We start from the raw sequence: 16,792 nt of genomic DNA on the forward strand, positions 1-16,792 counted from the left end.
GAAAACCTCGGAAGACTTATGCATGTTCTGAGAATATAATAATTTCTGTGGCTGTGTTTCGTAAGCTGCTAATCATTAAAGCCATCACTCACGGCCTTAAAACCCTGAATGCTTTATTGAAAATATGCATACATATCTTCTCCTACACAACATTACGTAACAGTACAATCACTTTTTTTAATAACACATTTAAATGCAAAATGGATTCTTCCGAACCTGGCCGCTAACAAACAAACCTAATAACGGCTTCTCACCTCGCCAAGCGTTGACGGCAAGGAGTGGGGAAATAAGAAGCCCCAAAATAAGGGAAGTCTCAAAAGAACAAGAAGTTGCATAAGCTGAACCTAGAACACCACATCTGTGATTGTTTTAGTGTTTGATCTGTACTGAGGTGTGTGGCGTGTGTATACATTTTTTTAAATATCTATCAGTCTTCTGTAACAGAACAAGCTGGTGGTGGCTGTAATGACCTGTGGGCAGGCGCTCGCCTGATGCAGGGGAGATCTGTGTCACAGAAAAATGCTTAGCCTATATACTGTTCTTACACGATCTCATTATACATACCATAACATATACAGATATAAAGAGCATACCATATCAGAAAAGCTTATTTTGCTTGACCATCCAACAGGAACAATTTGTACATGTTCATAATTATCTGATACACTTGTGTACAAATGCATTACACATACATGATGAATTGTGGTAAAATAAATTAACGTATAGAAAAAGAAATGGTTGAAGAGGCCAATGATAGTACGGGGAAAATGAGATGAAGTGATAAATGAAACAGAAAACGATAGTAACAAAATTCACAAAAGCCATTAAAAACAGATAAAATGTCTGAAAAAAACTTATGTCAGCCTGTATTGAATACATAAATCAGGAAAATGAAAAACAAACAAAGCAGCAAATAAATGCTAATTTCACCACAGCTAGAGAAAAAAGTGGATACACCAAAAACGTAAGCGATAAAGGTGAGGGACAGGAGAGAAGGGAACAAGTGAGAGGCAAGGAGAGAAGAGGGAAATGGAGGTCAAATGAAAACAGCACAATGGTGGACACACAAATGAGATCAAAGTCAAGGAAAACCCAGAGTCAACCCCATTGCTGTTAAGGGTGATACAGCAAGTTGAAGCAATTCCTTCCCCACTACCTAACCTCTCCACAACTATAACCTCCTAAACGTTCCCATTAGAAAGTTAGCCTCAGCACGTGCTTCACTAGGTCTAGCAAGGACTCTGAAGAGTAAGAGCATAGCCACCATATAATCAAATGCTATTTAGCTGTGAACCACAGGTTGTCAAAATGGTTTCTTCTGGCAGCAGTGAGGCCTAAGCGACATGCACATCAATCTCACCATCCCACCAATTCGGGGAAACAAAGCTACATCCAATTTAAAAGGGTATTTTACTGTGTTAAAAAAGAAAAACACTAAACAAACGTAATCATCATAACCATAGAAGCATCTCCGAGATTCACTTAGATTTGTGTATTTTATATCCATCCGATTCAGTTAAAATGCCCGTAAGTCCTATCATTTAAAAATAGCTAAAAGTTTGAGGTGAAATAAAAAAAACGTAATTATTTCCAGAGTGTGAAAACCACAATCTCATACGTTGAGACGTTTATTAGAGGCAGCAATGAATAAACCCCCCAAAGAATGACTTTCCTGTTGGAAGAGAAACATAGATATATAGTGCCGTGATATATATTTGCCCCCTTTCTGATTTTCTCTATTTTTGCATATTTTTGATAGCGAACGATATCAAATCTTCAACCAAAACCTAATATTAGATGAAGGGAACCTGAGTTTACAAAAAAAATGTATTAACAAAGTAATGCAACATCCAATTCCCCTGTGTGAAAAAGCAATTGCCCCCTTACACTCCATAACTGGTTGTGCCACCTTTAGCTGCAATGACTGCAACCAAATACTTCCTGTAGTTGTTGATCAGTCTCTCACATCGCTGTGAGGAATTTTCACCCACTCTTGCACGCAGAACTGCTTTAACTCAGCGACATTTTGGGGTTTTCAAGCATGAACTGCTCGTGTCATCTCAATTGGGATTAAGTCTGGACTTTGACTAATCCATTCCAAAACGACAAATTTGTTACTTTTGAACCATTTTCATGTAGACTTGATTGTGTGTTTTGGATCATTGCCTTGCTGCATGACCCAGCTGCCCTTCAGCTTCAGCTCACAGACCAATGGCCTGATATTCTCCTGTAGAATTCTCTGATACAGAACAGAATTCATGGTTCCTTCTATTAAGGCAAGTCGTCCAGGTCCTGAGGCAGCAAAGCATCCCCAAACCATCACACTACCACCACCATGCTTGACCGTTGGTATGAGTTTCTTACTGTGGAATGCAGTGTTTCGCAGGACATAATGGGACCCTTCTCATCCAAAAAGTTGACTCAAGTTTGCCAAAAAGTATGTGGATGATCATCAAGACTCTTGGAAGAATGTTCTATGGACAGAATTTTCAAAAGTAGAACTTATATGAAGACATGGGTCCAATTACGCCTGACGAAAACCAAACACGGCATTCCACAATAAAAACCTTAAGCATGATGGTGGTAGTGTGATAGTTTGGGGATGCTTTGCTGCCTCAGGACCTGGGTGACTTGCCTTAATAGAACAAACCATGAATTCCGCTCTGTATCAGAGAATTCTACAGGAGATTGGCAGGCTATCCGTCCGTGAGCTGAAGCTGAAACGCAGCTGGGTCATGCAGCAAGACATGATCCAAAACACACAATCAAGCCTACATGAAAATGGCTAAAAAGAAACAAATTTGAAGTTTTGGAATGGCCTAGTCAAAGTCCAGACCTAATCCCAATTGAGATGTTGTGGCAGGATTTGAAACTAGCAGTTCATGCTTGAAAACCCACAAATGTCACTGAGTTAAAGCAGTTCTGCATGGAAGAGTGGGCCAAAATTCCTCCACAGCGACATGAGAAACGAATTAACGACTACAGGAAACGTTTGGTTCGAGTCATTGTAGGTCAAGGTGGCACAACCAGCTACTGAGTGTAAGGGGGCAATTACTTTTTCAAACAGGGGCATTGGGTGTTGCATAACTTTGTTTCTGAAATAAGTATGTAACGGTTGTGTTATTTATTCACTCAGGTTCCCTTGATCTAATATTCGGTTTTGGTTGAAGATCTGATAACATTCAGTATCAAAAATATGCAAAAGGAGACAATTAGAAAGGGGGCAAATAGTTTCACAGCACTATATATACCCTTACCACTCTCCACCACTACAGCCCTCTCTATATATATATATCAACGTACTAATCATGACAATAAATAATATTATCAATAATAAATAATAAACTCTCAACGAGGCAGGTGAAAGGTGGCAGTCCTGGGGTTAGCTCCGAGACAAAAGAGGATGGGGCCTGGCTGAACACAGGTGCAGACATCAGACACTGTGAGCCACACAGGTAAGAGAAGGTGGGAGACAGGTAAGAGGAGGTGGGAGGTCACAGTCAAGGTGGCTGCTGGGTAATCAGTTAATTTATGTGATTTGTCTGACATCTCCGTGTGTGTGACGTTATCACCTGCCACAGCCCCAGAGCCAAACCTCCAGAAAGCGGCTGTCAAAACGCAATAGTTTCTCTGCTTCATTCGTTAGAGTCTAGTGTTGTTCTCCTGGATTCGAGAAGTAGTGTCTTCTGCTCCAAGGTCACCATCAGCTGTCCATGTTACAACATTCTTTCAGGGAGAGAGAGAAACAGAAGAGCATTTTCATTTATAGTTTATTTTTTTTAACATTTATTTTTGCCCATCCCCTTCTTTGGACTACAAAAATAAACTTTGTTTTTACAGTTTTTAAAAATGTTGTTGTTACATGCAGTCTACACACATTTTACATACACGTTTTACATACATTTCTTTTTAAAGTAGTTACATAGCAAGAATAAAATAATTTGATATTTTTTATATACACTGCTCAAAAAAATAAAGGGAACACTTAAACAACACAATGTAACTCCAAGTCAATCACACTTCTGTGAAATCAAACTGTCCACTTAGGAAGCAACACTGATTGACAATAAATTTCACATGCTGTTGTGCAAATGGAATAGACAAAATGTGGAAATTATAGGCAATTAACAAGACACCCCCAATAAAGGAGTGATTCTGCAGGTGGTGACCACAGACCACTTCTCAGTTCCTATGCTTCCTGGCTGATGTTTTGGTCACTTTTGAATGCTGGCGGTGCTCTCACTCTAGTGGTAGCATGAGACGGAGTCTACAACCCACACAAGTGGCTCAGGTAGTGCAGCTCATCCAGGATGGCACATCAATGCGAGCTGTGGCAAGAAGGTTTGCTGTGTCTGTCAGCGTAGTGTCCAGAGCATGGAGGCGCTACCAGGAGACAGGCCAGTACATCAGGAGACGTGGAGGAGGCCGTAGGAGGGCAACAACCCAGCAGCAGGACCGCTACCTCCGCCTTTGAGCAGGAGGAGCACTGCCAGAGCCCTGCAAAATGACCTCCAGCAGGCCACAAATGTGCATGTGTCTGCTCAAACGATCAGAAACAGACTCCATGAGTGTGGTATGAGGGCCCGACGTCCACAGGTGGGGGTTGTGCTTACAGCCCAACACCGTGCAGGACGTTTGGCATTTGCCAGAGAACACCAATATTGGCAAATTCGCCACTGGCGCCCTGTGCTCTTCACAGATGAAAGCAGGTTCACACTGAGCACATGAGCACATGTGACAGACGTGACAGAGTCTGGAGACGCCGTGGAGAACGTTCTGCTGCCTGCAACATCCTCCAGCATGACCGGTTTGGCGGTGGGTCAGTCATGGTGTGGGGTGGCATTTCTTTGTGGGGCCGCACAGCCCTCCATGTGCTCGCCAGAGGTAGCCTGACTGCCATTAGGTACCGAGATGAGATCCTCAGAGCCCTTGTGAGACCATATGCTGACACATGCACATTTGTGGCCTGCTGGAGGTCATTTTGCAGTGCTCTGGCAGTGCTCCTCCTGCTCAAAGGCGGAGGTAGCGGTCCTGCTGCTGGGTTGTTGCCCTCCTACGGCCTCCTCCACGTCTCCTGATGTACTGGCCTGTCTCCTGGTAGCGCCTCCATGATCTGGACACTACGCTGACAGACACAGCAAACCTTCTTGCCACAGCTCGCATTGATGTGCCATCCTGGATGAGCTGCACTACCTGAGCCACTTGTGTGGGTTGTAGACTCCGTCTCATGCTACCACTAGAGTGAGAGCACTGCCAGCATTCAAAAGTGACCAAAACATCAGCCATGAAGCATAGGAACTGAGAAGTGGTCTGTGGTCACCACCTGCAGAATCACTCCTTTATTGGGGGTGTCTTGTTAATTGCCTATAATTTCCACCTTTTGTCTATTCCATTTGCACAACAGCATGTGAAATTTATTGTCAATCAGTGTTGCTTCCTAAGTGGACAGTTTGATTTCACAGAAGTGTGATTGACTTGGAGTTACATTGTGTTGTTTAAGTGTTCCCTTTATTTTTTTGAGCAGTGTACATTACATCTATATAGAATAGTACTTATACATTGCGCTGTCAGTCATAACTATTATAGAACATGAGCTTTTAAAACCACACCTCAGCTACTCTCAGTCCATCCCACCTATCGCCGTAAACCGCCCTCATGATTTCTGTGCTGTTCACATAAAATCTGAACCGGTCTAATCCTATAGAATCTACATATTGTAAGATAAATATTTTTGTTACATTGTTGATTGATTGACTATGGCTTTCTAAATCTCCCAACAATGCTATATGTAGAGTTCATAATAGCAGAGCATTTGCATGTATAGTACCTTTTCTTCTTGGTCCACCCCTACACAATAGACTTAAAAACCTACAAATGGTCTTTTACACCACATTTTGTCTCATAATTACAGAGTAGAGGCTATGGTAATAATAGACACTGAACCTAAAAACATATGGCAGATATAATGAGGGACCACTAGTTAAAAGTATGATGACCAGTAAAATATATCTGTACCGTTTAGCCCCTCAGCGTCTTGGACATCAAGGAAAGGGGCGGGACCCCAGATTCGGACCGTACCGTCGTCTGAAGCGCTGGCCAGGAGACCGGGCACTACAGGATTCCAGCTCACACAGTTCACTGTACGGGTATGACCTGTCAACTCTGCGATGGGCAGCTCACTGCGCCTGTGCCAGATGTACACTTTGTGATCTGTAGATGGACACACAGTATAAACCAGACCATGCGAGTGTTACATATTCTCCTCTCTACCTTTTCCTGGGCCATGTTCATTAGGCAACAAATGGAAGAAAACAGACCGAAAACAAGGAGGGACTACCTGGCCTTCCAAAAATAAACGTTAATTTTCCTTTGCAAACGGTTTGAAAACGTTTTCCGTTGCATGAGCTAATAAAACTTCCCTGATGTGAGTGAGTTCGTGTGGTTATACCGACAGGTTTACAAATAGTACTGAAAGTAATGTCAAAGCATAATTTGGACTCAGATGAGATCGACTTAGAAGGGGACGTGGCCTTACCCTCACTCCCACTGGCGATGAAGTCTTCGTTGTGTCCTCCAAAGCAGGAGTGGATGGTGTAGAAGCCCTGTGTCACGCCCTGATACTTCCTCACCAGCACCCGGTCATGTAGGTCCCACAGGTGCACACCCTACAGACAGACAGAATATTGACCGGTGCACTCTCAGACAGCTCGGCATAATCCGAACCAAACCCCCCCCCCAAAGAAAAGCCAAACCACTCACCTGAGTAGCCACATTCAGCAGAGCTAACCTCCCGTTCTTTGAAACTGTGAAAGACATGATTGGATGGTCCTCCTGGACTCTATGGAAGGGGAGCACAAACACAAAATTAAAATGACAGAACTTGCAGAAGCACAGGATGGGCCTCGTGCGTATAGAAACAATGATTAGATACGACAATGGATGGGACTAACTCACATGTTTCTGTCCGTAAGGTCCTCAAAGTTGTAACCACGGATACGCTGGTGTGTGTCTGATGCCAGGACGGTGCGAGTGTCACCCAGGCACCACAGGCACTGAACCCTTACTCCTTCCCACGAGTCCAGCAGGTTACCGTCCAGATCCTGGGGATAAGGTTATATCAACCTCAATGCACTGATTAGTCCAACACACACAATAGCTCAATCTGCCCTTATGCTGGGAACGAACAGGTCACACCCTGATAGAAGACACTCACACACTGGTAGAACTGGCCCCTCTGGCCTCCGGTGACGAAGCGCTTGCCGTCTGGATTCCAGGCCACACTGGTCAGACTGTCCTCGTGTGATTGGCTCATCTTTGTCCGCAACTCACCCGTCTGGCCAATGACAAGAGACATGCGTGAGTGAGCAGGGGGGACATTTAAAAATAAAAATAAAAAAAAAAAAAAATGTAACCTTTTTTTTAATGCCTAGTAATAACATGACAATAACAACTACCATTTCCATCCTGGTGAGAGTAAGATGTGGAAGTCATCTCTAATTTACCCGCAACACAATCATTAAGGAACAGAACTTTGTAGAGGACTTTTGATCTTTCGAACAACAAGCATTCCGGATAAAAAGTCGATCCAACGTTACCTGTACGTTCCACAGCCACAGCTCTGAGCAGTCATCGGGGCCACAGGCAATCAAGTAAGTGTCATCAGGGCTCCAGGCCAGGTATGAGACACCGTAGGCGTGGCCCTCGAGAGTCTTCATCAGCTTCAACTGGTGACTCTCCTGTCAATCAGCAGCACAGCTATCACCTCAGCTAATCATTTCCCCCCAAAGTTCACATCTTCCCGCCTCCGCCACCCCTTTGAAACCCCCCCTCTTATGCTCGGTTTACTAAAACCTGATACACTTATCAGCATGATCATGGTTCATCTGTAATGATGAAAGGCTCCTACTGTGTTGACATGCCACACGATGACTGTGGTGTCTTTGGATCCCGTTGCCAGTTTGGTGCCGTCATTGGAGAACTTGCAGAACCACACTTCATTGCAGTGTTCGGTGAGGATCTGCTGGGTGTAGCAAGGGAACTGTTTCCTGTAGATAACAACACTCAGACGTCAGGGAGAGAGGACATATAGGAGAGAATAAGGTTTTGTTGATTCCAGGTATAGACCTTATCACCCTGAACGTTCTACCCAGCTAGCGTGGGTAGCTAATACATTTAAAAAAAATCCAGGGCAGATAGTGGCAATGCGCTAAGGTTTTTTTGCATTGGTTTAAATGAAGCACTTCACTTCCATTAGAAAATGTGAACGTCAGAAAACGAACGTTAGTTAATGGCGCGTGAATACATACAATCTAGACATGCAATCTTGTGACGTAACAACCACAATAGAAGCAAAACAAACTATTCCTGGGAAGTAAGACCATTACAACTACAGCTGAGGTCCCAGGCAAGGCAATGTTGACGGCCAAATGAAGGGAATGAACACAGGAAGGACAGACAAATACAGACAGAGTATAGAATGAAGAGCCTTACCGGCTGCAGGCGTGGTCCAGGAGGAGGGACACAGAGTCCAGGCCGCTGTCCAGTTTGGTGTTGTGGTAGAGGCAGCGCTCTCTCTGCAGCTCCACAGCACAGGAAGGACAGACAAATACAGACAGAGTATAGAATGAAGAGCCTTACCGGCTGCAGGCGTGGTCCAGGAGGAGGGACACAGAGTCCAGGCCGCTGTCCAGTTTGGTGTTGTGGTAGAGGCAGCGCTCTCTCTGCAGCTCCACAGCCTGCCTCAGCAGGGTCTGCAGCCGGCGCGGAGGCAGCATCACAGAGGGAGGCAGGTACGCTACAGACAGGAGAAGAGAGGGAATGAGGCACAGTGTGATAAGATAGGAATGAGGGGAACAAAGAGAGAGGGAGAGAGATAAATTGTTGAAAAGAAAGTCTATTCTTAAAATGTCACTCGGAAAAGAAGAGGAACAAAATATCTGTGTTTAAAGGCCATCAATTCTGTTTCAAATCTGGAGTTTCAGGTTCTAAATGAACCTATTAAAACTCACGGACGCTTAATAAAGCTCAAACCAAGTTTATTCACCCATTGGGTCGATACAGCTGCATAAGACAGAAGACATTCACACAAGCACTGACATTTAACCCTTTCTCCTATGCTGAGTCTCCTCCTGCACATCTGAACAGCCAATGCATCTCTGTTGCTAGACAGAACCTTAGTGATATCTGTACTTCCTCACTTCATCTGACCTCTGCCCCAAAGTGCTCACTCCTCCCCAACTCACGGCTGTCATGTTGACTCGTACCAGACTGTGTCTTTTTTCTTCCCATAGGATCCCTGATGGCTAACAATAATATATCCGTACAGAATGTAAACATTATACATTCCCCTCTCTCCCTCAGTGACATGAATAAGTACATTTCATATTCTCAGAACCCAACAAGAGGAATTCATTTGATAATAAAGGTGCACTCATCTTAAACAAAACTGGGGGGAAGGCTGAATGTGAGGATGTGGTATGTGAGTACGTGGTATGTGTGGGTGTGTATGTGTGGGTGTGTATATGTGGGCGTGTATGTGTATGCGTGTGTGTGTGTGTGAGATGTGTATGTGTGGGGTGTGTGTGTGAGATGTGTATGTGTATGTGTGGGATGTGTGTGTGAGATGTGTATGTGTGGGTGTGTATGTGTGGGTGTGTATACGTGGGCGTGTGTGTGTGAGATGTGTATGTGTGGGATGTGTGTGTGAGATGTGTATGTGTATGTGTGGGTGTGTATACGTGGGCGTGTGTGTGTGAGATGTGTATGTGCGGGTGTGTATGTGTGCGTGGAAGATGACACTCACTCTGTAACTTGTCCAGGAGTTTAGTGCGGGAGGCAGTGCCTTTACCCTCCCACTCTGCCTTTGCTCTCAGTTCCTCTGCATGGCTGCACATCAGGTACCTGGGAAATAAATGACATCAGCATTAGGCTGCCCTGCAGGACTCAGCCCCAGCACCGCGAAGACAGACAAGGAATCCCGCTATTCTAGCTCACTCAAAATCAGCTCAAATTCAAAGTGGAGCCAAAAATGTGTCTATAATCAAATCCCATACCATCGAGTATACTGAATGAGGATTGGCTGTACTCCAACACAAACACTCCTCACTGATGGAATAGTTAGTTGTCACACATTGCAATGGAGATGGATCAAATTCCTTTTAAAAGGAACTACAAGTGACAGCGGTTTCAATTTCAAAAGAGGCTTAGCTCTGTGATCTAGGCCATTTCTTTAGGGTGGGGTAGGGCATTAGGACTGTTGATCAGAGGTAGCTACCCGCTGAGGATGTGGATGCGCTCTGTGTTGTACTTGAGGGGAGTGAGCTCAGCTCTCAGGACCTGCAGCGCCTCCAGGATCTTGGCATCCTCCAGATACTCCAGGTACTTCTGCTGCAGGAGCAGGAACTTCATCCGCTATAGAGGAGAAAATAAGACGGGCAGGGGAGGAAAGGACATGTACAAATATGAGTGCATTATGAGTTAAGCACTTGCATCTTAAAACATATCAAAAATGGTTTGTCTATGAGGAAAATGTAGCCTACACATCCTACTCTTTTACTCTGACAAGCAATAGGTGTCAATGTCTTGTCCGCATTCTACTGTAGCTAGTGCTGAGTGATTAACCGAAATGTTGGTTATTTTTCACTTTTTAAACAACTCATTGAAAGCTGTCAGTTCAATTTTTTGAATTCCATTTTATTCATGTTTTTTTCTGTGAGCGCAATGCGCAGTTTCTCTAGAGATAAATCAGATCAAGCCCGAACTGCGCAATGTAGTAGGGAGTTTCCAACAGGTCAATATTCTACATAGTTTTGTGCAGAACACATGGTAATTACCTACAATGACCATAATCGAGAGAGAGAGAGAGAGAGAGAGAGAGAACACACAATCAAGAGGGATAGAGAGCAGTTACTTCGTGAGGTATCGATACCTGAAAATACATCATCTAAGATTGATAGTTGGTATTCAGCAGTCATAAAATTATGCCTTATTTACTGTGAAGAACTACTAAAATAGTGATTTTGTCAGACAGCATAAGCATCAGCTCTACAGAGATGACGTGGAATTAAATAATTGCCATCAAATAGGCCTAAAACAAATGTAAAATACAATACAACTGAAATATTTTATTAAATGTGAATACATTATGGTTAATAAGTGATAAGCAGTAATGGGCAGTCACTACCATCATGGGACTTTTATTAATTGTTTTTTTCTGTGTTGTTACAGCATTCAACCCACATACTGCATAGTGCATTTAATGTTAAAAACAATAATTGAAAACAGTGATTATTTGATATATAATCTAAATGAAACCGACCTCTAAATGCACCAATAACTCAGCACTAACTGTAGCACTGTTGGGCTCACCACAATAGCACTTGGAGAATGCATCAATGCTTTCAGCTCATTCAGGTCACTTTCAGCCTATATTCAATCAAAAAAAATAGACACTGGTTATTTTCTGTTTTCTAACTACTGTACATTTCAACTTAATAAGCGAAATTGTTGTTTAAAAAGTTTGAGAGAAATTAATAAAATGAGTCAACATGTAGAATAGATGCGTTGTGTACCTCTAACGTTAGATGACTAAAAATAAAAACATCTCAAATGGTTTCATCACCTTGTCCCACTCTCCTTCCACCACATGGTTGCGGAACATTGTGGCAGAGGGATGCTCCAGTCTGCAGCCAGACTCCTGCATCAACAGGTCCACTGTCTGACTGTAGATGAGAGGGAGAGCATGTGCAAAGGAAAAATACTAAGTATTTGCAAAAGGAGAGTCAAATAGCATTATTTTATGTAGAGGAATTCAACGATAAAGAAGTAATTCATTTGAATCATGTTTACTAACTTATTACTTGGTCAAGTACAATATCACAATGCCTGATAGGGTGATCATTGTATCTTTATCAATGACTTGCCAAAGTCCTAAACAATTCGACTTGTGCTGTATCAAATACGTAGACATATCTTTAAAGTTGGAGGCAAATATGATGACCGTTCAATTTTCTAAATTCTTAATGAAAACAGATCGATTTCACGTGATCTTGTGGCTTGACTGACATGCAAATACTATCAAATAACCAAACATTCTCAAAGTATTCTGGACTAGATTTTCCAGTTTCCTTGGTCTTGGCAACTCGCAAGAGTAATGTCATTGTAAGCATATTTTTTAAATACACTTAAAACAATATATATATATATATATATATATATATTAGAGGCCGACCGATTAATCGGAATGGCCGATTAATTAGGGCCGATTTCAAGTTTTTATAACAATCCGTAGTCAGCATTTTTGGATGCCGATTATGGCCGATTATATTGCAATCCACGAGGAGACTGCGTGGCAGGCTGACCATCTGTTATGCGAGTGCAAGCAGCAAGGAGCTATGGTAAGTTGCTAGCTGGCGTTAAACTTATCTTATAAAAAACAATCAATCGAAACAATCACTAGTTAACTATACATAGTTGATGATATTACCAGTTTAACTAGTTTGTCCTGCGTTGCATATAAACAATGCAGTGCCTGAAATTGTGTCACTTCTCTTGCGTTCAGTGTAAGAAGAGTCAGTATATGTAGCGGTTGGATGGCTCCTTGCGAACTGTGTGAAGACCATTTCTTCCTAACAAAGACCGTAATTAATTTGCCAGAATTTTACATTATTATGACATAACATTGAGGGTTGTGCAACGTAACAGCAAATTTAGACTTAGGGTTGCCACCGGTTCGATAAAATACGGAACGGTTCTGTATTTCAGTGAAAGAAAACAGTTTTGTTTTCGAAATGATAGTTTCCGGATTTGACCATATTAATGACCTAAGGCTCGTATTTCTGTGTGTTTATTATATTATAATTAAGTCTATGATTTGATATTTGATAGAGCAGTCTGACTGGGCAGCGGTAGGCAGCAGCAGGCTCATAAGCATCCATTCAAACAGCACTTTCCTGCGTTTGCCAGCAGCTCTTTGCAATGCTTGAAGCACAGCTCTGTTTATGACTTAAAGCCTATCAACTCCCGAGATTAGGCTGGCAATAGTGCCTATAAGAACATCCAATAGTCAAAGGTCTATGAAATACAAATGGTATAGAGAAAAATAGTCTTATAATAACTACAACCTAAAACGTCTTAACTGGGAATATTGAAGACTCATGTTAAAAGGAACCACCAGCTTTCATATGTTCTCATGTTCTGAGCAAGGAACTTAAATGTTAGCTTTTTTACATTGCACATATTGCACTTTTACTTTCTTCTCCAACACTGTGTTTTTGTATAATTTTAACCAAGTTGAACATGTTTCATTATTTGAGACTAAATTGATTTTATTTGTGTATTATATTAAGTTAAAATAAGTGTTTATCGTTCACTCAGTATTGTTATAATTGTCATTATTACACACATATACATATATATATATATATAAATAAAAACCGGGTCGATCAATCGGTATCGGCTTTTTATGGTCCCCCAATAACCGATATCATCGGTCGACCTCTATATATATATATATATATTCTTGTCATTTCATGAAGTCACATTTCTGGACCCCAAAGTAACAGTTAACGTTAGATAGCTTACTACCAAGATCAGCTAAATTGTGCAATAACGGGCCATCTTTCTCCCTTCATCAATTTTCTATAGGACCCCGTGCTCTATTCAATTTTACCTCTACAAAACTCCTCTATTTATCTCACCGAACTAGTCGCTGTCAACATGATGACTTGCTTTATTCGCGGTTATTATGAAGGACATGATTTAGCATCAGCTGACAGCTAGCTAGAAAGTTAGCAAACGTTACTTACTTAAGTCCTAAATCGTGTAAATGTTGCCCTATAAGTCTAATGACATCTTCCTCTGACTGAGAAAGACGTTTCTTCTTTTTCACGGAGTTTGCATCCGAAGACACGGTGTTGTTGGATGCTGCTGGGGCTGGGATACCGATGTTGTTACTGACAGAGTTCCCATTGTTTGTTGTGGATAGTCCATTAACGTTAGTGTGAGCTCCCCCGGCGGAGGACGACTCTCCGTTTTGCGTACTGTTGTTTAGGCAGGACAGCTCCGAATCTTGACCCTGTCCTGCCCCGTTGGCCTGCATGTTATTAATGTAGATGTGGGCTACACTGTGCGGATTTAATCGAATGACAGGAGCAACGGGTGAATTGGGAAAAGTTAAAATCCCCACAACTGTAGACAGGGCCGCTGACCCAATTGCAGCCCCAAGCTCCCCTGCTCCCTCCACCACCGAAGCTCGGTATTTCTTCCGCGGTGGCGGCGACGCTCCGCCGGTTTCCGAGTCGGAGGAAGCGGAGGCCAGAGTTAATTCGCCAATGGCGTTGGTGACAGAATGATGTCAAGTTGGGGCTGGCAAAGGTGTCAGAGACGAGACAATAACTCGTTTTATCGCGGAGCTTCTCTTGTTATTGTTGCTCTCCAAACAGCTGCAGATCCATTATCGATATTGAGACGCAATGACGTCACCGGAAATTCCGACACTACCTTGTGTCCGGGTAGTCCATTTGTGGCGCCCTTGAAGTTCAGTATGAATATCGATATATATTGAGAAGAAGAAAGTAAAAGTGGAGAAGAAAGTAAAAGTGCAATATGTGCAATGTAAAAAAGCTAACATTTAAGTTCCTTGCTCAGAACATGAGAACATATGAAAGCTGGTGGTTCCTTTTAACATGAGTCTTCAATATTCCCAGTTAAGACGTTTTAGGTTGTAGTTATTATAAGACTATTTTTCTCTATACCATTTGTATTTCATAGACCTTTGACTATTGGATGTTCTTATAGGCACTATTGCCAGCCTAATCTCGGGAGTTGATAGGCTTTAAGTCATAAACAGAGCTGTGCTTCAAGCATTGCAAAGAGCTGCTGGCAAACGCAGGAAAGTGCTGTTTGAATGGATGCTTATGAGCCTGCTGCTGCCTACCGCTGCCCAGTCAGACTGCTCTATCAAATATCAAATCATAGACTTAATTATAATATAATAAACACACAGAAATACGAGACTTAGGTCATTAATATGGTCAAATCCGGAAACTATCATTTCGAAAACAAAACTGTTTTCTTTCACTGAAATACAGAACCGTTCCGTATTTTATCGAACCGGTGGCAACCCTAAGTCTAAATTTGCTGTTACGTTGCACAACCCTCAATGTTATGTCATAATAATGTAAAATTCTGGCAAATTAATTACGGTCTTTGTTAGGAAGAAATGGTCTTCACACAGTTCGCAAGGAGCCATCCAACTTTGTTTCACAAGTTAATAGACCTTTTTATATTTTGTTTTATATTTTGATTAATTTTCTCTTGGGAAAATGATAACTTGTTTACGATAAAAGGGTAAATCTGCAGTTCTAACAATAACCGTGACCGTCCTGCTGCTGTATTACATTTACATTTACATTTAAGTCATTTAGCAGACGCTCTTATCCAGAGCGACTTACAAATTGGTGCATTCACCTTATGATATCCAGTGGAACAACCACTTTACAATAGTGCATCTAACTCTTTTAAGGGGGGGGGTTAGAAGGATTACTTTATCCTATCCTAGGTATTCCTTAAAGAGGTGGGGTTTCAGGTGTCTCCTGTATGTAACCACTGTAACCAAATGCAACCACTCTCAAATTCATAGACAAGCAATTTTTTTTAATTATTATTATTATTATTATTTTTTTAAGTTGACAATAGCAAAATGTTTATTCCAGATATTATGGTTTCAGCCAGACTACAAATAAATAAGGTTCAGCAACACCTCAAACCTCAGAGAGACAATATACAGTAACGTACATACAATCTCCCACTGACTCTCAAACTGGACACGGACAGTAGTGCACAAAATAGCATTTGGAAAATCGGGTGGCAAGAAAGAAAAATAACGCCTTGTGCCCACTCCACCCCACGGCCTAGTCAAGTCCTGTTGAGACTCTCCTGAAGGTCTGTTGTTTCCTTTAGTTTGCCTCATCCTTGGAAGCCTCGTCAAAATTCTCCACCAGATCTGGAACATCATCATCTTCCTCCTCTATGGGGGCGATTGGTGCTTTTCCATCTCCAGCCTGTTTGGGCAGAGCCTCAGCCAGTCTCCGGAGGCTAGTCAGACTGTCTGCTCCCAGCTGGTTGAGGATGCTGGGGAGCATCTCTGTCAGCTGCTTGGTCTCGGCGTGGCCAGTGATGGTGAAGGTGTTGGCTGCCAGGGAGGCCTGCACTTTGGGGTTGTTGAAGTGGATCACTGTCCCCTGGTTCGTGAACATGTTCACCTCTTCAATGCCAGAGATGACTCCTAGTTTCTTTAGGGAGAACTGAAGTTTCTTGTCATCTGCAGTTGCAGTTCTGTGCACAACCTTCTTCTTTCTGCGAGCAGTGCCCTTGCCACCGATGCGGACTTGTGCCTGAAGTTTGGCAAGTTTTTCTTGATTCATTATTATTTCTTTCATCTTGTGTCGTTGAAGAATGGCAGAAACAGTGGAGGAAATAAGGTATTTTAGAGCTCCTAACTGACCTGCACACTAGCAGCGCACACACGCGGGGAGCAAGATCCATGGACAAGAGCTATGGATGCAAGGGCTGACCATTCATGACGTCAAAATTATAGAATTAACCAAGTTGAGGCTATACAGCTTTTGTTTCAAATTACATTGTTTAGAGCTTATATTTACAGTTCGTGTGGGGTACAACAATTGACCCAAGGTCATGAGACTTGTCATGAGACTTGTTATATTCTTCAATAATCAATGGGTATATATATTTTTTAATTTTTTACCTTTATTGAACTAGGCAAGTCAGTGAA

General features: G+C 42.4%; 1 protein-coding gene and 1 pseudogene across 1 annotated transcript; both read right to left on the reverse strand.

Moving 5' to 3' along the window:
- Positions 1 to 96: 96 nt before the first annotated feature.
- LOC139564266 (WD repeat-containing protein 26-like) lies at positions 97 to 14,530 on the reverse strand. Its single transcript, XM_071383646.1, has 14 exons — positions 13,806 to 14,530; positions 11,621 to 11,720; positions 11,368 to 11,424; positions 10,274 to 10,410; positions 9,803 to 9,900; positions 8,638 to 8,794; positions 7,907 to 8,045; positions 7,596 to 7,736; positions 7,214 to 7,333; positions 6,955 to 7,100; positions 6,760 to 6,838; positions 6,536 to 6,665; positions 6,016 to 6,210; positions 97 to 3,726 (listed from the first exon to the last, which is right to left on the reverse strand). The coding sequence occupies exons 1-14, from the start codon at positions 14,096 to 14,098 to the stop codon at positions 3,704 to 3,706; spliced, it is 1,815 nt and encodes a 604-aa protein (XP_071239747.1). The 5' UTR covers positions 14,099 to 14,530; the 3' UTR covers positions 97 to 3,703.
- A 1,156-nt stretch (positions 14,531 to 15,686) lies between these two features.
- LOC139564268 (transcription factor BTF3 pseudogene) lies at positions 15,687 to 16,535 on the reverse strand (annotated as a pseudogene).
- Between the last annotated feature and the right edge of the window lie 257 nt (positions 16,536 to 16,792).

Source organism: Salvelinus alpinus, chromosome 35, assembly GCF_045679555.1.
Source record: "Salvelinus alpinus chromosome 35, SLU_Salpinus.1, whole genome shotgun sequence".
Taxonomy (NCBI): Eukaryota; Metazoa; Chordata; class Actinopteri; order Salmoniformes; family Salmonidae; genus Salvelinus; species Salvelinus alpinus.

Coding starts and splice junctions, on each gene's coding strand:
- LOC139564266 (XM_071383646.1), bottom strand. CDS start 14,098: ATGCAGGCCAACGGGGCAGGACAGGGTCAAGATTCGGAGCTGTCCTGC. Junction 7,101..7,213: donor GGGGCCAGTTCTACCAGTGT/GTGAGTGTCTTC, acceptor CCTTATCCCCAG/GATCTGGACGGTAACCTGCT. Junction 3,727..6,015: donor AGACGCTGAGGGGCTAAACG/GTACAGATATAT, acceptor TCTCCCTGAAAG/AATGTTGTAACATGGACAGC.